The sequence below is a fragment of the Lipotes vexillifer genome, unplaced genomic scaffold (assembly GCF_000442215.2).
Source record: "Lipotes vexillifer unplaced genomic scaffold, Lipotes_vexillifer_v1.1 scaffold567, whole genome shotgun sequence".
Taxonomy (NCBI): Eukaryota; Metazoa; Chordata; class Mammalia; order Artiodactyla; family Lipotidae; genus Lipotes; species Lipotes vexillifer.
In genome coordinates, this window is record NW_006776652.1 from 1,417,779 (window position 1) to 1,438,437 (window position 20,659).

At 60.3% G+C, this 20,659-nt stretch overlaps 1 protein-coding gene across 3 annotated transcripts; it reads right to left on the minus strand.

Annotated features, from left to right (window-relative positions):
* Positions 1–1,667: 1,667 nt before the first annotated feature.
* Positions 1,668–17,162, minus strand: HR (HR lysine demethylase and nuclear receptor corepressor). 3 transcript variants are annotated; one of them, XM_007450560.1, is made up of 19 exons: positions 16,305–17,162; positions 14,389–15,039; positions 12,879–13,662; positions 11,511–11,661; positions 11,245–11,432; positions 9,637–9,804; positions 8,677–8,766; positions 8,383–8,498; positions 7,453–7,534; positions 6,881–7,044; positions 6,528–6,764; positions 6,164–6,329; positions 5,895–5,964; positions 5,572–5,702; positions 5,331–5,450; positions 5,117–5,232; positions 3,072–3,236; positions 2,522–2,650; positions 1,668–2,384 (listed from the first exon to the last, which is right to left on the minus strand). In XM_007450560.1, the coding sequence occupies exons 2-19, from the start codon at positions 14,998–15,000 to the stop codon at positions 2,322–2,324; spliced, it is 3,552 nt and encodes a 1,183-aa protein (XP_007450622.1). In that variant the 5' UTR covers positions 15,001–15,039; positions 16,305–17,162; the 3' UTR covers positions 1,668–2,321.
* Between the last annotated feature and the right edge of the window lie 3,497 nt (positions 17,163–20,659).

Consider the following 20,659-nt stretch of genomic DNA (forward strand, 5'->3'; position numbering starts at 1 on the left):
GGTGACATCAGGACATGGCTATACAAGGTGAAGTGTAGGTAAGGATGGGTCACTCCGTGCCACTTGGAACGTGATCAGCTCTGAAGTGCATGTACCGGAAGGAGGAGGACAGAGGGCACAGCAAGCCCATCTGCAAAATCCATTAAACACGAAGACTGTAATGTAAATGAGGCGACTTAAGTCAGGAAACTTGGTTCAGGTCCCAATTCTGCCACTAAAATTGCTGTGTGACCTTGGGTGACACATTTAACCCCGGCCTGCCTGTTTCCTCTTCTGTAAAATGGAAATAAGTAATATCGGCCCCAAAGTTGTGATAAGGGTTTCAGTGAGATCCCTGGCACATAAAGTGCAGTAGTTCCTTAATTTTTTCTTTTTGCTTTTTTTCCTGTCCCGTGGAAAAAAATGAAAATAACCTAGCTTTCCAAACAATGAAGAAACCTAACTTTTTAAAAAATGAGAGATGATTATGGAAATCACTGCCAAGCCACTTAAGGGAATATACACAGCCATTTAAAATAAAGGTTAGATAGCAACCCAGGAAATGATCACAATACATTTTTACAGAAGGAAACCCAGCATGGTTTCCCTGGTGGAGCAGTGTTTAAGAATCTGCCTGCCAGTGTAGGAGACATGGGTTCGAGCCCTGGTCAGGGAAGATCCCACATGCCGCGGAGCAACTAAGCCCGCGCTCCACAACTACTGAGCCTGCACTCTAGAGCCCGTGTTCCACAACAAGAGAAGCCACCGCGATGAGAAGCCCGCACACCGCAACGAAGAGTAGCCCCGGCTCTCCGCAACTAGAGAAAGCCCATGAGTAGCAACCAAGACCCAACACAGCCAAAAATAAATAAAAATTAAATAATAAATAAATTTAAAAAACAAAACAAAATAGGAAACCCAGTACAAAGCACCCCAATACATCCATGTGTAAAACAGATCCCTGGAGAAAAGACTAAAGGAAATACACCAAAAGACTAATAGTGGTTGGATTGGAGGTGAGTGGAGGTAGGTCTACAGCTTTCTTTTTCTTATTTTCTAAATATTCTGAAAGTATATTAAATTTATAATAAAAAAATTTATTTCATAAAAAAACATTCCCTGAACCACTGCAGGAACAACTGTAACACGAGTTGGAGGGTGTTGTGGTAAGATGTACAAGGGCAGGGGAGTGGGTGGAGTCACACCAGAGGGTCCCAGGCGGGGGAGGGAGGGGCTGTCAGCTGTCTCAGGCGACCGGCCAGTGGGCATGGGGCTGGCCATGGGCACCAAGGGCAGAAGGCTGGGCAGGGGCTCTCCCCGGCCAGACTCCCGGAGCTCCAGGTCAGGTCAGACAGGAGAGATGGGGTAGCCTGGAGTTCGTGGGGAGAGTGAGGGTTCCAGAATCTCTGGTGCCACACAGGGAGATGGCCTTGCTGCTGTGGCCCAGACCTCTGCCTTGCCCGCTGTCGCTGTCAGGAGTATCCTCAAGGGCAGCCCCCTTGGAAGGCTCCACCTGCTTCTCTGCGGGAGGGAGGGACCCTGCCCCCCACCCTAAGAAGAACAGGCAGGGGTGTTTGAGGTCCCCGTCACTACAGCCTCAGCCCCCTCCCACCCTGCTCCATATCCATGTGTTCCCTCCCTCCCCAGTCCATGTGGCCTGCAGGAGCAGGGCCAACCACACTGCAGCATTCACAAAACAACAGCCTTTAATGGAAATCAAGAAGGAAGGAGGCGAGAGGAGGGTGCAGGGATGGGGCTTCGCCCATATCAACCCCTCCAGCCAAGCCTGGGTAGTGGCCTGATACTGCCCCCTCCCCACACTTCACAGCTGTCTGGCAAGAGGGCAGGATGTCAGTGGCCCTTGTCCAGCACGCCTGCAGTGCAAAGGGCCACCTGGGTGCCCAGGAGGATGTGGGTGGTATAAGCAGAGCTCGGGCACAGGTGAGACAGCAGGAGATGAAGCAGCAGCAGCAGGTGTTGCCTAAGCCAGAATGAGTTCCGAGGTCCCCCAAGGAAGGGCTCTTCGTCTCCTGGGTTGGCGGGCAGGGGTTGGAGGGAGACGGTCATCCCCAGTGTGAGTCTGGTACCATGGAGAGGAGCTCGGGCTGGAGCAAGTGCCAGCCTGCAAAGGGCAGGTGCGAGCTTCAGTGGCACTGTGGTTGTCGGCCTTAGGGCCCAGGTCAGGGGCAGGGAACGGGGTGCCCCGCTTGTGTCCAGAGTGGTGCTTGCGGGATTGAGCAGAAGTCCCCAAGTTCCCCGGTGCCATTCTCTGCTGAAGCTGTGCCTGGGCTGAGCACTGGTCTGCCTGCTCCCAACCCCTACCCCAGACACCTGGGATCCCCCTATTTAGCCTCTTGCAATGTTCCCACAGCCAACTTCACTGCTTGGAACACAGCCCAGTCCATCTAGGAGAAAAGGAGACGACAAGGAGTTTACAGTCACACCCCGGGCTCTCCCTGCCGAGAACACCCTCCCTGGGTGCAGTTGTGCCGTGGGGGGAATTGGGCAGCACACCCAGGCTCCCGGCCAGTGTCACACTCACCTGGGCATAAAGCAGGCGGCAGTCAGGGGGCAGGCTGGGCCCCTGGTGGCAGAGCTGAGCAGAGAGGGCAGAGGTCTCGGGGGACAGGAAGTGCTGAGTGACACTCACTGTGCTGACCAGCCCCTGCACCTGTGCCAGGGAGGGGGCGGGCAGGAGGGTCAGTGGGGACTCAGGATGACGCACCCTGCCCCACTGGTTCCTGAAGTCTGCTTCCCCAAATGACCCCCACCCAGCTCTCAGAGAGCAGAGGCCCTGGATCCAGCACTAGCCACCCCCAAAGGGCGTGGCCAAAACCAGGCCAAGGGGATGCCAGAGACGGCACAAGCAGAGTGGGCACCCAAGGACACAAAACCCAGTTGGCTTGATGACTTCAAGACCACTAGGCTTCTCCTCTTCCCTGCAGTGGAGGCGTGCCTTCCTGCTCTGCCTAGCTCCAGAGGGGAACTGAGAGGGACGAGGGTGTTCTCAGAGGGACTGAGAACTCGCTGGGGAATGCTTCCGGTATTCTGAGCTCTCCGAAGGGCCCCGCCTGCACGCGCCAGGGAAGCACCTGGTGGGGAGCCCCCGCGGGCACCAGCACGGCCTCTCCGGGGGCCTGCAGCAGAGTCCAGCAGCTCACACCCCACTCCTCCCGCAGGCGCCGCCGCAGCCCTGCGTCCAGGTAGCAGCTGCCCGGGGTGCCAGGCTCCAAGTTTCCAGCCCCGGCCGGGCACACCTCAAAGAAAAGGAGGAATGAGCAAGGCGGGAGGCTAGGGCGGGGCTGCAGGAAGATGGGACACGGGGCTGCCCAAAGGCCAGAGGCACAGGAAAGAGCTGCAGGGGTCAAGTCTTGAAGGGCAGGGGGAGGACATAGAGGTGGGAGAGAAAGGAGCAGGATGGTGAAGGGCTGGGGTTGCTCAGGTTGGCAGAATAGAGATTTGGCTGGAAGGAGCTGAGAGGAAAGGATTAAGGGCTCTAAGGCTGGGGGTCTAAATCCCCTCTTTTCCCAGGGCTAGATGCCTTGAGTAGCCTCTGTGGCCCTGGCCCTGGGCCCTCTGCTCCCTCCTTCAAAGGTACCCCTTTCTCCAAAACCCAGGAAGACGTCCTGCATAACCTCAACTCATCAACTGTCTACACCAGGAGCTCTTAATTGCAGAGTCCTGTGAAGATCCTGAACTGTGTGCTAAACTGTAGGTGAGCAGGTAGCTGTATGTCCCTGGGGAGACAATCCAAAGCATTCGTCAGATTCTTCTATGATCCCAGATCCAGAAAAGGCACAGCCACACGGAAGTTCTGACTCCCCAGTGGATGGACCGACCGGCTTGCCTGTCCAGGCTGAGGCCTCTGAAGCAGGCACAGCTTTGGAGGCCTTCACCAGCCCAACCAGAGCGGGGAGCTCCTTGGCTAGATGGGAACTCGTGGAGGCCAGGGCCCAAGGAACACCTGCAGAGGTGAACCCAGCATCGTGCTTCAGCTGCCCACCAGCTCCATCCAGCCCTTCAGCTAGAACTTCAGCAGTTGGTTACTCCTGGGCTTAGGGCTCAGGCCTCCAAGACCAGGCCATAGGAAGAGGGGAGGCTGGTGAGTCAGCCTGGACCCTAGGGTAACCCCAGGCAGGTGCCAAGGAAGTCCAACCTGGAACTAGAGCAGTGTTTCCCAGGCCACCCAGTGAGAACATGCCCCTCAGACCTTCCCGGTGAATTATCGGGTTTGGCTATGAGGGACTGCCCACAGCCAGCCACACCCAGATCAGACAAGGCCATCTGTGTATGAAGGCGTGCTGCTGTCTGCTCCCCTATGTGTGTTCCAGCACCTGCGTGAGTCCATCCGTGTGTGTGCATCTCCTGTGGGCAGGAGGGTGGCAGTGGACAGCCACGTTGACACCTGCAAGTCCGTGTGTGTGCATGTGCCTGAGCAGGGGTGACACTTGGTGGGCGTCCTTTCCCCAGGACAGTCAGGGCTCAGCTGGACTTTGGAACCACGGGGCCTTGCCCACCTCCTGCTCACCCCCTCCTCTTCTCTTTCCCTGTCCCCTCTCCTGGCCCTGTGTCTCTCTCCACCTACCACACTGCCCCCCCTTAGCCCTTCCTTGCTAGCACCTCAAAGGGCACCTCCTCATAACGTGCAGATTTGCGAGAGGGGAGCAGTGGGATGGATTCTCAGGTGAGCTTCCTGTTGCCCTTCGGCCAGCCCCACCTGGAGCCTGCAGCGGGGAGGCTGCCTGCCCCCAGGGGGAGCACAGTGTAGCGACCCAGGCTGGGAACAGCCACAAACTCGGGTCCCAGCTTTACCACTCAGCCTCAGTATTCTCACCTGCAAAATGGGAAAGCAGCAGTACCTACCGCATGGGGTGGTCGTGACAATTAACAGAGATAATGTACCCAAGGCCCTGAGCACAGTGCCCAGCCTGTGGCAGCTGCTGCTTCATTTCATCACTAGGTCCCCCACTTTCTGTGTGCCCCACCGCACACCTCTCAGGAGGGTCCAGTCTGCCTTCTCTGCACCAGTGGAGTCCAGCTCACCTGAGGCAAGGGAGCGAGCACACGGGGCACACGCACAGAGGGAGAGCTTCTGGGGCTGCAAGGGGAAGGGGAGAACTCCCGGCTCCCTCCTCACCATCTGGAGAAAGCGGCGGATGCGCTGGGCGTCCTGTGCCCGGAACACGTGCCACACGGTGCTGACCTGGCTGCCCGGGGACCAGAGCCCCTCCCCGTCCAGGGCTGAGAGGAAATCTGGGGGAGAAAGACGGCTCAGGAGGGCCCAGGGCCAGCAGAGACAGCAACTCGCATCTGCAGCTTGTGCCGACCCTTGCTTCCGGCCAAGGACGCACCTTTCTGTGTCCGGTGCCAGGCAGGCAGTGGGGCTTCAGCACGTACCAGGACACTGACCAGGTCGGTCACCTCCACACAGAGGTTCTTGGTCCCCAGGTTCCCACACTGTGGGCTCACACCTGTATGGAGGTAGAGAAAAGACACTTGGGAATGGGCCCCAGGACCTCGGCACTGATGCACGTGTTCTCGGAGATGACAGGAAGGGGGTAGGGACTGGGCAGGAATGGAGTGGACACTCACCATAGGCCGCCCACAGCTGGGGCTCCAGTGGACGCAGGACAGAGCCCCAAGGGAGGTAGGAGGCCAGGTTGAGTTTCCCATGGCGCGCACAGTACTCTGGGAGTGGCAGGCTGGCAGCCAGGCTCTCTACCCTGTGTGTGTAGGAGCGGGGGGGGGGGGGGGGGGGTTGCCACGCCCAGCAGGCTCAATCCAGGCACCAGAGACCCCATCAAAGCCCCCAAAGCTAGAGTAACTTCCCAAGGCAAGCACAGAGCACTGAGCATCACAGGGCCAAGGAGGAGAGGCAGGGGGGCCTGGCCAGCCAGCCCTATGGCACCACACACCTACTGGTGTCCTCGTCCCCCAGAGCTCTGTGCAGCAGGAAGACGGAGCCCTCATCTGACTTTGGGCGAACTAGGGGAAGAGACAGAAAGGCCATTGGCCCAGGGAGGAACCTCCCTGGCCCAGAGGTCCTCCTCCCGTGGCAGCAACAGAGTCCAGTTTCTGCTCTGGGCTCTGCTTCCAGCTGCCCCCAGGGTCACTCTGGGACTTCGACGGCCCCCCAGCATCATAGGGGCTCCCAGCTCCTCTACCCCACATCAGGGATACTCACTCTCAGGCCGGGAGAATCCCTCCCAGAACGTTGTGCTGCCCAGGCTTGCGGGCTGGGGAGGTCTGAGGGGGGTCAGTTCCTGCACCTGGCCTCCAAGCGCCCCTAGAGCTTCTGTCCCCCACAGGTGGCCTTGCAATTTCCCTTGAATCCCTGACACCAACACGGGCTGTAGTGGGGAAAGAAAGGGGGACACGGGGAGAATGGATGGGGTACCCAACGTGGCCAGGCCGGAGCATGATGTAGGGGCACCAGAACGGCGTGGGGACAGGCCCTGTTGTTCCCTCCGAGTGACGGACCAGGTCTGCCTGGGCCTCGGGATCAAGGCCCTGAGGGTAGGTGAGGCTGTGAGAGCTGGGAGCCTCACCTGGCCCTGCCTCCAGTGCTCCTGGAAGAGGTGGAAGCCTCGAGGAGGCCTGGGCTCCTGCAGCCACAGCAAAGCCCCAGGGGGAGGCAGCCGGGGCCGCACCGGTGAGAGGGGCAGGCCCAGGCCTTTGCGCAGGCCCGGCCTGGCCCGCAGCCCCGGCCCCAGGGCTCTCTCCTGAATCTTCCGTTCCACTACCTGCGCGATGATGCTGTCCAGGATGTTGGTGATGCGGTCGTCCTGCAGGGAGGGAGGGGCGGAGGGGCAGGCGTGCTCAGGACCCGCCTGACCCTGCAGGGAAGGCCAGCCCAGTTTTGGCCCCAGGCCCCCAGCCCTCCCTTCGTGCCCTCGCTCACGCTGGGCAGGGCTGGAGTGACAGGGGCGAAGGCCATGTGTATCCGTTCGTGCCCCAAGCAGAGTTTGACAGCAGTGGAGGCCAGTAGTTCACAGAGAGAGGGACAAGGCAGGGGCCCTTGGCCAGCACGGTCCTCTGCCGGGGTCTCTCTGGAGTCTGGGGTCTCTGTTAGGAAGGAGAGCGGTGAGGGGCTTCACCTTTCTCTCGAGGCTCCATTGCCCATGTGCTCTTCCCTCCTCTCCCGGCGGTGTCTGCTCTGTCCTCACTGGCACTGCCCATCTCAACTCTGGTCTGGATGCACTTGCCTCCCACCAGCTTTCCTGCCAGCCTGTCTAGGACCTCTCCAAAGGAGGGGCTCAGGACAGGGGTCTGGCTGGAGAGGGGTTAGGAGGCTTGTCCTAGATTTTACTTAGATTTATTTTCTTTGGAATGACTTGAGAAGAGAGATGGTGACGGGGGCGGTGGGGGGGGGGCGCTGGGGGGATGGCTAAAGCCATTCCAATCTCTCCTGGGGATTCCAGCCTAGCTCAGCCTCCCCCGCACAGTCTGAGCAAGGCGCAGGGGGCTGCTCACCCTCTTTAATGTCCTTGGTCCTGTTGGTATCCCTGTTGCAGGAAGGTTGTGGAGTTGGGGGAGTTTTCTCCTTCGGCTCCTTCTGTTAAACCCAGCCGCCACCCACCCCCATCCAACCAGAGATTTAAAAATGGCAAATGCATCTCAATCCAATTCAACCCACAGGTATTAACAGTAGACTCAATGTTAAGTCCTAAAATCGTGTTTACAAGGAGCGAAATGTCATACGATACAACATTAGGTGGAAAAAAGTTGCCCATGGACTTATGCATGCAGCACGATCTAAAGTATACTCAAAAGAGGCTGGAATAAATATACAGGCAAATGACTGGAAAGAAATATGTCAAAATGGTACGGTGGTATTGTAAAGCCACTGCTGCTTTCTTCCTTATCCTTGTCTGTATTTTCCAAATTTCCACAGTGGGAATGTGTACGGTGCCTGGCACACAAAAGGCATTTGATAAACCCTCTCTTGAATAAATGACTTTTATAATAAAAACATGAACTTCATAAAAACTCTGTGAAACGCACACTGAGCACCTGCTCTGTGTCAGGTGCGGGGAATACTGAGAAGGTGGGCCGACACTCCACCTGTAGGAGCCTGTGCCTGGGGAGTGGAAAGACGGGCCTCCAGCAGCTCTAGCAAGATGCTGCAACGAGCACAGAGAGGGTGGGACCTCCAGGCAGACAGAGTGCGGACTGCTGCTGGGCGGGGTGGGGGGAGGTGGGGCAGAGGCTAGAGCTCACTCCATGGACCCTCACCCCCAGGGCAAGGAGAGAAGCAGCCTGATCTCACCCAGCTTCCATCTCCCTCTTCATTCCCCTCAGAAGAAAAGGGCCAAACCCTCTGCCAAAGTCAGGAATTTGCAGACACACCGCCTCACCTCGGGGCACACCAGCCAGTGCCCTGTCCCGTGCCCTGCTTCTTACCTGCTGGCCCCCATCCCCAGGGGTCCACATCCGGGCATCAGCTTGGCAGGGACAGTGCCCCCGGATGTCAAACTTGACCCAGACCTGGTGCACTGCAGTGCTCAATTCCGCCATATCTGTGAGGGGGACAGGGGAGACGGGATTTGCCAGTGACTACAGACAGGGGGCCACTTCCATGCTGCTTGGCCTCATCAACCAGGAGAGCATGGGATCGGGCTGAGGGACATCCAAACAGGAAGCTGGTCTCCCCCAGGACCCGCCCTCTGTACGCCCCACCCCTCCAAGAGGGCTCACCCTGGCTGGAGACAAACTGGGTGAGCATCAGGGAACAGGCACTGTGCCCAGCCGCCTGGGTACACTTCTCCATGGACTGTTCCTGAGAGCCTGTTGGGGGTAGGAATGGAGAAGCTGCAGGTCAGGAAATCAAGATAAGCCCAGGTTACGGTCAGGGAAGGAGAGTAAAGGCGTGATATCAAAATCGGGGACCTTGAGAATCTACAAAACATGGGCTTTCTGGGAAACCTGAGTTCCCTAGTGACATAGGAACCTTTGCTTGCAGAACGCAGAGCCGTTAATATGCTGAGTACGTTGCAAGATGCAAGACAATCACGTAGAATATGGTGTTCCGAAAGGTTTCTGACCCTGGAACTCTTTTTGGCCATGTCTATTGGAACACTGGGAAATTTCAAGTGTTGATGTGGCGGAATTGAGCCAAGGGAGAGAAAGCTGAGGACCTTGAAGAGAGCAGGACTTGGAATCAGAAGACCTGCCTTTAAATCCTGGGCCCAACACTTACGAGCTGTGTGACCTTGCACAAGTCACTTAACTTCTCTGAGATTTTCTCATCTGGAAAACGGAGGCAATAATACCTACTTCACAGTGTTGTAAGGTTTAAAAAGGTGCAAGCTGAACAAGGTGAGAGATAGAGAGTAGGCACTCGGCTTCTTTTAAGGATATGGGCATGGCCCTCTGATCTGGGGAGAGGAAACGGTCTGCTCTAAAGGGCATTGAGCAGTGGTAGCTGAGGCTGCGGAAGGAGACTTTCTCAGGGAGCCACAGCCAAGAAATGACCATGAACTTTTTTTTTTTTTTTTTTTGCCACGCCACGTGGCATGCGGGATCTTAGTTCCCCAACCAGGTATCGAACCCGTGCCCCCTGCAGTGGAAGTGCAGTCTTAACCACTGGACTGCCAGGGAAGTCCCTGGCCACGAACTCTAGAGCAACCCTTCCGAAGCCCCCAGCTGCTTTCCCACCTTCTTTCTCCCTGGTCCTCCAAGCGCCTGCCATGCGACCACAGGCCACACACAGCCGGTGGCTGCAGCAGGGGCATCGCCAGTGGGTGTTGAAGAGTCCATGGTGGCAGCGGCTACAGCAACGTGGAATGCCTGGGCTGTCCTCTGTCCTGGCTGGCCCCTGGCCTGCTGACCACAGGAGAGAACAGGGTCACAGGGGTCTCAAGTCAGTGGCCCCTTTGAGGACCTCATGTGGAAGGCCTCCAGGAAGGGATGGACACACAGGAACAGTTTCCACTGAGGGGCTGCCCCAGAAGGGAGACAGGCTCCCTTACAGTCACCCTTGAGTGCTCGACAGCCCCTGTAAAGAACCTACTCGATGCACCGTCTGTCTGCAGCCAACCCTCCCAGGCCAGTGCAGGTTGCACCTCCCTGGCGCCTGCCCCAGGGCTCCCTGAGCCACAGGACTCCCAAAACAGTCCTTCATCCCCCCAGCTCACAACACAGTGGTGTTTCCTCAGGGGATTCCTCTGTATCTCAAAAGAGGAAACCTTGGGGGGGCTGCTCCTTCCCTCACCCAGAGTTTCAGACCAAGCCCTTGTTGGCAGGTGGGAGGTTGCCAGTGTGCACACGTTCATATACTCATCAACACACACTCGTCCCATCCAGGGCTGGGTGCTGGGGATTCAGAGCTGGTCAGGACCTGGCACTTGCACTCCCAGCACTCCCATCACAAGGGGGGAGATGGGCCCATAAACGTGGTAATGCTCGTGGCATCATGGGGTGGGTGCTAGAGTGAGTGGGATGGAAGGAGGAGGGTGGGGACAGCTGCACAAATGGCCCTGAGCGATGAGTAACTTTTCATTCACCAGGTAGGAATAGAAGGGAAGCGCGTTCCAGACAGAGGGAGCAAAGGGTGCCGAGGCCCGAGGCGGCAGACGAGCTCAGGTGAGCCTAGAGGGCCGTGCAGACCGTGATGCCAGTGATGCCGGAATCGGAATCGGAATCGGGGCGGAGGGAGTGGCAGGGTGGACAGGGGCTGGCTGTGAAAGGGGGCGGGGCTGGACTTTCTGGGACAAGAGGGAGCCACCAGGGGGTTCCATCCAGGAAGTGACGAGATGGCAGGAGTGTCTTGTCATTCCGCATGGAAGGGATGCAGGAGGGAGAGCCTGGAGCCAGAGGGATTAGCTGATTGCCCCGAGCTCCTCCCATCTCTAACCTCGGGCCCCAATCCTACCAGCTACCCAGGGCCCAACCGCCGCCAAACCGGAAGCCTTCCTTCCCTTGCAAAGCTGGAGGGAGCTCCGCCCGACCCCAGCCTCCCTCCCGGTGCTCTTTCAGACACTTGGCATTCAGTCTCATTTCCCCAGCAAGCCCAAAGCTCTTAGAGGGTTGGGCCAGACCAGGTTTTACACCTTCCCAACATCCCCGGTCCAGGCCAGAAACTGGAATACAAGTTGACTCAGAACCTGAGCTGGGAATAAGGGCACAGTGGGGCAGGAGCTCTCCAACGCTGGCAGCTGGTTGGTAGGCAGTGCTGGGGGAGGGAGGTCCCATGCTCCTTGTGAAAGCACTGACCACAGGACCGGGCCGTCCCGGGGTCCTGAATGCCTGGTGGGGCCTGCTCACCTTCCCGCTGGGCCCAGGCCAAGACCTCCCGCTCCCTCCGCAGCACGCGGCACAGTCGGTCTCCCAGAGCACTTAGCAGGTGCTTGGCGAGGCCCATGCTGAGCCCGGCCTCCTCGGGGCCAGACCCTCCTCCCTCGGAGCTGGCTGCCGAGTCTTCCTCCTGCTGCTGCTCCCCTCCCAGAGGCAATCTGGAGGTAGGGCAGAGGAAGGTGAGCAGGGAGCCCCACTGGGTGGATGCTGGGGGCAGCCAGGGGCAACAGGCTCACCTGGGCACTGGCTGGGAGTGGCAGGCCGGCCCTCCCGCCTCACCAGCTGCCTGGGCACAGCTTTGGCACTGAGTCATGCCTGCCGGGGGAGCCGCGCAAGGTGTATCCTGCAGCCCCGGGTCCTGGAGGCTGGCCCTGATGTCTCGGGGTCCTGAGGGGACAATGTTGCTGGTCAGGAGGCTGGGCTTCCTGGGTTTCTGTGAACCCCAGGCCCTGCCTTAGCACCCAGCCCGTCCCCACACAGAGCCAGCGCTGCCCCTAGGCCCGGGCCTACGAGGCCTGATTCGGAAAGAGGGAACCAGGCAGCCGGAAACCTCAGAAAGGCTGAGCCCTAACATGGACTGATGGGCCAAGTATGGGGCAGCTGGGGCGCAGGATCCAGTCGGTGTAGACTTGGGTTAGCTCTGCCTCAGCCTCAGTGATACCGTTGGCTGTGTGACAGGGCGAAGAGACAATCCCGACGTGGACGGAGGGCGATGGAAGGTGAGAAGGCCGGAGAGTTTCAACACAGGCCACAGGTGCAGTAACCCAAGAAGTCAGAGGGGCCTACAGCTTTCCAGCCCAGGCAGAGGCCTGGAAGAGCACAGACAGACCCATGCCAGGTACAGGGGTGCAAGACCAGCGAAAGAGTCCTGATCCAGGCCCAGCAGTCTGGGAGGCCAAGAAACCGAGATGACCCCGAAGAACAGAGGCTGGGGCCAGCAGTGCCAGAACCCTCCGTGAAGGGCAGAGCTTGACAGAGGGGTCCAAGATGTGCCCAAGTCCTAACACTGGCAGAGTCCAAACTGAGTTTCCATGATCCAGCTGGCCCAGAGAGTAGTTGTTTGTTCCTCAGGCAGGACAAGGGGTCCTTCAGGAGATGTAATCCCCCGGATGGGGGATTTGTGGCACAAGTAATCACAAAAGTGACTGTCCATTGAGTGCTTGCTAAGTGCCGTTCACGTGAATGATATTGGTTAATCTTTGCAGCACTGTTTACGGGGTAGGTGCTGTCTTTATCCCCATTTTATAGATGGAGAAACTGATGCCCAGAGAGGTGAAGTAACCAGCCCAAGGTCACACAGCACCAATCAGCAAAGTCAGGAGCCAGGTATTCTGACTCCGGATTCCACACTCTGAATCCTGTCATACTGTCACCAGAACGCCATGGCTCGGGAGTAGGCACACGAAAATAGGAGCCACATGCTGGACGGGTCTGGCCTGTACATGCTAAGGACTCCCAGAGAGCTATCCCATCCAGGTGGGCAATTGGACAGCTGGGTGTGATCCACTCTTAAAAGACTTCTGATCCCACCTCCCTGCAAAGCCCCAGTCCTGGCTGCACCCTCCCAAGTAGGGCCCCCTGCAGGCCCTCCCCTGTCCCCTTACCTCTGTGGTCATCACGCTGTTCTGCCTCTGTCTTGTTCCCAAATGATGAGTCCAGCAGCTCCTGCCAACCTCTGGCCCCCTGCCCCACACTGCCTGGGAAAGGGCCGGACGGGCGCTTGGCGGCTGGGCTGCCCACTGCTCCCTGGACCTCGGGGCTGCTTGCCCTCTTGAGGGCGCGCAGCTGGGCCGCTGGGCTTTCCTCCTCCCCAGAGCAGCTGTCTGGGCACCCAAACTGCTCAGAGTGTCGTGTGAGCCATGTCTTCTTCAGCTTGGTGTGATGGCTGGGCGGGCAGGCCCTGGGACCAGGGGCCTTGTTTACTTCCTCACTGGATTCACCCGGCCCACTGGTGCCCCCCTCCAGGTCCTCCTGGCACTTCCTACAAGGGCCAAGACCTCCATCTCTAGCTGGTGGGTGAAGTGAGCAACGGTCCACCTGGGCGGTAGGAGGCCCAGGAGAGGGGCACCTTGATGTGGCTGACGGCCCCAGCTGGTACCCAAGGCTCCCGCCTCCCGGTACAGCCCAGATATTGCCATGAACCAGGCCTGGGGAACAAGTGGGCCACGGGGTCGGGGGAACAGTGTCTGGATGCCCCAGGACACGGGGGCAAAGATTCTGATGCCTGCCGACTCCTGTCTCTCCATCTCTCTGGTGGAGTGAAGGGCGTTCCGCGTCCCCAGTTCTCTGGAGATGCCCCCCAGGCGCTGAGCCCAACAACCCGGGTTCCACAGTTGCCAGTGGCTCCTTGGCCAGCCTGAGAATGCTTGGATCCTTGTGGTAAAAACCCTAAAGAGAGGAGAAGGGATTAAGCTCGTGCTGACTTTGCTTCCCAGTGCTTAAAAGGATGGGCAGAACTGACAACCAGCAGGTGTGGGCCTGTGTGGTTTTAAGGGTTGTGAAAATACTGAAGAATATACTGGTTAATAGGCACTGGTCCCCTAACTGCTTCCGCCACAGCCCCGGCTACCCCAGATCCTTCCCCAGGATTTCTCAGGCCTCCCCATAATCCAGCAACTAAAGGCTTAATGCCTGGCACAGTCAAAGGTCCTCCAGGATCTATTCAGATTGTGTGATGCCCTGTACCACACCGGATTTAAAATATTTTACATCTCATCCCTGAGGTGACCCTGGGGGTCCCTTGTGGGGGAGGTGCCAGAGGTACAGGCCATGGGGCCACCTGCCCACCCCACTCCCAGATACAGGGCCTTGTCTGCCCCTCCCCCCAGGACAAGACCACACATTCTGAGGCCCCAGTTCCCAGGGCCTTGTTCTGGGTGGACAATGCATGAGTCAGTTCCTGAAATGGCCCAAAGGCAGGTGAGGCCTAATGAAATGGGTTTGCTCAGAAGAGGAATTGCTTGGGATTGACTATGTCTGAGCTGACAGGCTCCTCCTCTGCCTGGGTACCACCTTATCTTTTCATCAAAATGGAAGGGCAGGGTGGCTTGGCCCCGGCAGGGCTGCTCAGGGGCCACTGAGCCCCGCTGTATGGCTCTCTGCTCCAACACTCACCTTGCTGCCTAAGTTGAAGGCAGAGGGCACTTTGGGCTGGACTCCGGAGCACCCCCAGGGGTGTGGGGTCAGGGGCCAGTCACATGGACGCTCTGGGGGCAGGCTGGACACTAAGCAGGGTGGCAGGCAGCTGGGCACCCAGAAGGGAGCTTGCTCTAGGATCTTGGTCTCCAGAAGAAAGGGGCAGTGCAAGGGTCGGAAGGCCACAGGGTCACTCTTGGGAGGGCCACCGTTATGCTCAGGAATCAGTGGGCCGTAGCAAGGCGGGCACGCTGACCCACAGAATGCCAGCGGATGGGTAAGCATAGCCTCCTTCCAGCGCAGCGCCTCCTTGCTGCCTGACCAGCTAGCCTTCCTCTCTCCATTCCAGGGACCTTTGCCCTCCACCAATGGGAGCATGTCCTTGGGGATCTGGGGGAAGCCAGGGGGGAGCCAGGAGCCTGGGGTGCTCAGGACACCCCTCCAGAAGGGAGCAGGCTCTCCCAGGCACAGTGCTGCAGGGCTCAGGCCATCTTGTGGTGGGGTATCCGGCTCTGGTCCCACGATGCCATTCTCAGGGGCTGACTTCTCCCAGGCTGGGCTGTCCTTCAGGAAGCTGGGCGTACTCTCCATCACTCTCCTGCCCTCATGGGGCTCTCCCAGAGGGGGTCCCTGGAGCATAACCACCAAGGCATGAGCTGCTTAGGCACATGCCTCAAGCACCCTACCACCTGGTACAGAGTGGGCACCGCCCTGGCAGCACCAAGGCACCCCAAACCAGTAAGACAAGTGCCAACCTACAGCTGGGCTCCACGTTGCCTGCCACATGAGACTCGAGCGACCCGCCTGAGTGGGATGTTCCAGTGTGGGAGGTCATCCCTTCCCCTGAATGCCTGGAACTTGACAGCCCACCTGGGCCAGAGCCCCTCAGCTCTGCCGATTCTAGGATGACATGTGCTGGCCTCGTCGAGCCTGGAACTGGTCATGAGCCATGCGGAAGGACAGAGGGCAAGAACCCAAAAGATGTGCTCCGTGTTAGGCACTGCACTGGGAGACAAGAAGCTTGGATCCTGGCCCTGATCCAGTCACGTGCTGTGTGACCTTGGGCAAGTCACTCCTCTGGTGCCCTTGTGTAAAATAGGGCTGGGAAATGGGCAGTCTCAGAAGCCTCTTCCCTGCGCTGCAGTCTGTGGTTCTGGGGGTGCTGCTTCCCCACCCCCAGCCCTCAGCCCCACCTAGGCTTGTTTGGGTGGGAAGTGCAGACAGGGCAGGCTGGAGTCACCGGGGAGAGCAGGGCTGCTGGCTGGAATCTCTGCCTACACCTGGGCAGCCTCGAGTCTGCCTCTTCCAGGTGCTGTACAGTTTCTTGGCTTCTGAGGCAGAGCCCAGGACAACTGCTGGGGGCTGGGATCTCCACCACTGCCCCCAAGGGAAGGAGTGAGCCGGCACAGGGGAGGGGAGTTAGAGGCCTCAGCCGGGATGGGTCAAGATGCCCCAGTCCAGCCGGCAGTGCTAGGGCGGCCGGTGGACGCTGGTAACTGCAGCCTGGCCGAGGGGAGGGAAGGAGGCGGGGAAAGCGGGCTGGGGCCCAGAGAGAGGCAAAGGAGGGAAAATTGAACGTGTGTGCAAAGGAGCAGGATGACAGGTGGCACCAGAGCCCCTGCGCTCTCCCAGCACGGCCACGTCTGCCCACTGGGGGAAGCTCCAGGAAGGAGGGGAGGGAGCCCAGGGAGCCGTGACACAGGGCGCTCGGGTTTTCTGGGGCTACCGCTCCGACGCGATCCAGCCCCGTCGGGCATCCTAACTTTCAGAGGTGTGGCCAAGCCCAGAGGAGCAAGGGGAGCTCATTCCCTGCGTGCGGCGCGGGCCAGGCTCAGAAATGCCCTGCTATGGGCGTCCCCAGAAGGCGCGCGCCCGGCGCCCCTCTCGGCCCTTACCTGGGCTTCACGCGCCGGGCGCGGCGCGGGCGGCGGCGGTCTTTGTGGCCGACGCCGGGTGCCCTCTACCCATGGGCTGGTTCCGGGGCCTCCCGGCCGGCGGGCGAGAACTCGTTCGTTCTCCCGCTCTCTGCTCAGCGCGCTGGCTCTCTCCTTCCCCCGGGGCGGCGGGGGCGCTCTAGGGCCGCAGGTTGGAGGGGTCGGGCTCCGGGATCTGCAGGATGCGGCACACGGCGCGGATCGGCCGCACCAGCTTCTGGGCCGAGGCCGTGGGTTGCGCCATGGGACGCCGAGACTCCGTGCTGCGCTGCGGGGAGGGCCGGGCCGGGGCTAGGGAGCGGGTGCCCCCGGAGGGAGAGAGGGAGCCGGGCCGGGGGGAACGCGCGCCCCGGGTCGGAGATGGCGGAGTGGGGGGAAAGGCCGAGGGGCCGGGGGAGGGGGTCGTGCCTGGAAGGGAGGCTGGTCCCGTGACCCGGGAGAGAGGCACCAGCTACGGCGCAGCACGGCGCGGCGCGGCTAATGGAGGGAGTGCCCAGCGGAGAGCGCAGCAGGACCTCTGACCGCCATCGCCAGACGCGCAACTGAGAGTGGGGAAGCTGCTCCGCCGGTTTCCTCCTCCAGCACCCTGCGGGGAAACAGGAGCCCGAGATTCGGCGGCCCGGCGTGGGCCTGCCCCCTCCCGGGCCCCGGGGGCTTCCGCCAACGCCCCGGCGATGCCACCGGCTGCGCACGGGGAGAATGAGCCCTTTGTTCCCCCCTCCCCCCCGCGGCACCCGGGCGCCTGCCGAGAGAGGCTCCCCGGGGGCAGCGTGCCAGCTTCCCAGCCGCCCCACCCTCCCGTGGGCCCAGCCCCGGAGCCTGGCAGGCGGGCAGCACCCCAACTATAGGTGCCAAGCCCGGGAACTGGAGCAAAGGGCGGGAGGGGCCGGACCAGGCCACGATGGGGCGGGGTGCCCCCAGGGGTGCCAGGGCAGGGCTGCTGGGAGGGGTCAGTGCCAGAGCTGGCAGGGGCAGTCGAGTTCTCACGGGTCAATGATGGGCGCTGTGACCCACGCCAGCCACCCCGTGCTTGCTGGACCACTGGCTCTCCAGCACGTGGGCACACACGCTGGCCCAGGTCTGCCCTGCCCGGTTCCTCATCTGGCCAAGCTGCTCTTCACCGTTCCAGACGCAAGCCCCCTCCCAGGGCACAGTGTCCTGCCTTAGCAGTTCTAGAAGGGTCTAGGCTCTAGTCTGTTCCTGGTCTAAGGGCCCCAGTTTCACCAATTGTCCAGAGAGGAAGTGGGACCAGATGCGCTCTACCACCTGCTCCAGCCCCGTGTTCTGGGGGTCTGCGCCATCCCGTGCTCCTAGTGTTTCCAGGCCCAGCACTGGAGAGGGGCCCATGGGAGTGGCTCCTGGGAGGGAGCAGAGAGGAGGAGAGGCAATGGGAAAGCAGGGCACCCTCCACCCGAGGAAGCATCCTGGCCCTTCTGCGAGGGTGGTTCCTGAGCACAGACACAGACAGATTCAAACACACACAGACAGATTCAGACACACACAGAAACACACACGCCCAACGGGCGCTTCCCTTCCCCTCAGGCACCCACGTCCCACCCCGTGACTCCCCTGCCTCCCTGTGGAAGCCATCCTTGGCCTGCCTTCACCCAGCCTGGGACAGAGAGCACCACCCACCCACCCCCATTCCATCGAAGGGATGAGGTTTTGGATGCCTCTAGCCTTGTCCCAGGTCACACTACCATCCCTGGAGCAGGAAGCCACGAGGGTGACTCCCTTCCAGGGACTGGAGGGGAGGCCGGGATCCTTTCACCTGTTGAGGAGGGGTCCTGAGGAGAGGAGGCCTGAAGGGGTCGGCACCAGGCAAGACTTAGGTCATGTTGGCATAGATTCTCCTGGCCCCTTCGCCTGCCCCCAGAGGCCGGTTCTGTGACAGGACAGGCTGGTAGGGGTTGTTTACATGACTGAGTTATTAACACTCCCTTCCTCCTCCAGCTCCCCTGAGGGGTGGCCTGGACCTGAGTGTGCCAGGGGAAGTGATCCTGGAGGGTCTAACCCAGACTGCCGTCCCCAAGCCCCGAGCCCCAGCCTTCCGCTCCCAGGCTGGCTCCAGGATGTGGATGGACGGCTGGGGTGTGCCTGTAGTCGCCCATCTGTGTCCTCTGGCAGCCAAAACTTGTGGGAGATTCCAGGGGGAGATTCCTGAGGCTTGAGGCCTAGAAGAGGCTGGGCAGGGCAGGGTGGGAGCCTGGGCTGCCCAGGCCCCGAGGGGATGGGGACAGCCCCAGGGGAGTGGGACAGACACCTCCCCCCACCCCCTTTGCCAAGTCTCCTTTGCCAGATCACTGTCTCTGGACTAGACCAGGACTCTCAGGACAGGCTCCTAAAATGCCCAGGGGGTCGTGGGGGGGATTGGGGTGGCGGGGGAAGGAACCCCTTTCCACCCTCGCCCAGCTCCCCATCCTGCTCTATAGCCCATGCCACAGGCCCACGGAGCCCTTGTAGCCGGCTGTTCTGTGCCTGAGGACAGAGCAGATCTGAGGAGCCACACAAAGACACAAACAGAAGGAAAGCCACGCAACGTGTGGACACAATGCCGGATCCGTGGACAGAGGCGAGCTGACCAACACCCCCAGACACGCGTGGGTCCGCTCCGGCCCCGCAACGACCCCTCAAGAGCACTGACACACACACACTGATACACACGCTCCCACTGACACGCGCAGCAGCACTCATGAGCCAGCTGCCCTCGCGCTGTCCCCAGAGCCCCTTACCTGGGCAAGCACAAGTGCCCTTCGGGCGGAGCAGCCCCCTGCCCAGGGGAGGGCAGCAGGCGGGGGCGGGGAAAGGAGCCCCGGAGAGTCAGGCCAAGCTGCCACTAATCCGGGCAGGGAGAGGGGGGGCACCCACACGTCAGAGTGGGGACTGCCGGGTGGAGGGCATCTGAGGACATCCCCTCCCACACACGCGGCCGTCTGGGCACCTAGCCCTACTTACCCAGCCCCTCCATCCTTCAGACAGCTGAGGCTGGCCTCCCCCCACCCCACCCCCACCCTTGTGGCAACGCCTGGGGCGGGGGCATGGGGGAGGGGGGGAATACCGGGGAGAATTCTCCCAGGACCTGGGGAGAGGGGCAGAGGCAGGGAAGTGTGGAGATGCTTCTGGAGCCAGGAGGAAGCTCCGCGGCAGATGCCCCCTCCCCTCTCACCCACCCACCACATCTCTGACCTAGTTACCCTTCTCATTCTGCACCTCACCAATGCCCCTTCTCCTTCCGCCCAAACTTCCCTCCCCTGCAATCCAGCCACCCTGGTAGAGAAAGCTACCTCCTTCCGCCCCGGGCTCAGGACCTTCTGCCTAGTAACCCAGCTCTGGCCCCCGGGATTTCCTAAGCAGCGGGCCTCATCCTCCTGCCGGGGCTTCTACGCCTACCCAGCCATAGGGCATCCCAGTCCCTGATGCTGGGCGGGGGACAAGGGGGCGAGAGCCGGAGTGCTCACGTCCTCAACCCCTTAAAGGGTGGGGCAGTGCCAGCCACGATGCCCCAACTCAGCCTGGGCCAGGGCTGTGTTGAAACAAGAGGCTAACCACGCTGCTGCCGCCCAGAGTGGCAGCGAAAAATGCAGCAGTGGGGCTCGTGCACCTGGAGGCCAGAGTAGGGAAGGGGGACCAGGACCGGGAGGGGCCGAAGAGGTCGGGAAAGAGAGGAGCTACCAGAAAGGTCCAAGGGACAGCTGGGCTGTGGGGAGGAGGGAGAAGGGAGGGCTGGGAATGAGGGGCCACCTGCTCCTGGGAACTCGGAGGCAATGGGGGCATCCCTCAGAAGCAGGCAAGATGGATGGAGAGGACAGAGTGAGCACAAATCAAGCAGGGCTGGTACCTGGGCTAAGCAAAGGTGCGTGCTTCCAAGGGGACTGGCCTAGGCTCTTCATCTCCCTACCAGTGCCCGGCATGATTCTGCCTGGGAAGGCAGTGGGCACACTGGTGGGTAATAGAAGGTGGGGGGCCGTGGGTAGGCCAGAGCAAGGCCTAACCTTCCCCTAGGGGCCAGGCCAGAGAGGGCATGGGCTGGGCCAGTAACCCCCCATGCAGAGGGAGATGGTGCTGGGCAGATGTGTCAGTGATTCTCAGAGGGACAGGGCAGGCTCTGAGGGAAGCCCAGCCCACACCCAATGCCCCAGTCTCGGGATCACATGTGCTTGTCCAGAACTTGGAATCCTCCTTGCCCCTTCCCTTCTGGCCCCAGGATGTCTTGTAATCCAAACAACTGCAGCAGACATTCGCCAGACATGTGTCACAGAGACCTGGGCATTTTCAAGGCTCTGTGATGGGCACCAAGGAGATGCAGGGTACAAAGA

Coding starts and splice junctions, on each gene's coding strand:
- HR (XM_007450560.1), bottom strand. CDS start 15,000: ATGGAGAGTACGCCCAGCTTCCTGAAGGACAGCCCAGCCTGGGAGAAG. Junction 7,535..8,382: donor CTGGGGATGGGGGCCAGCAG/GTAAGAAGCAGG, acceptor TGGGTTTAACAG/AAGGAGCCGAAGGAGAAAAC. Junction 2,385..2,521: donor GCCGCCTGCTTTATGCCCAG/GTGAGTGTGACA, acceptor CTTTTCTCCTAG/ATGGACTGGGCTGTGTTCCA.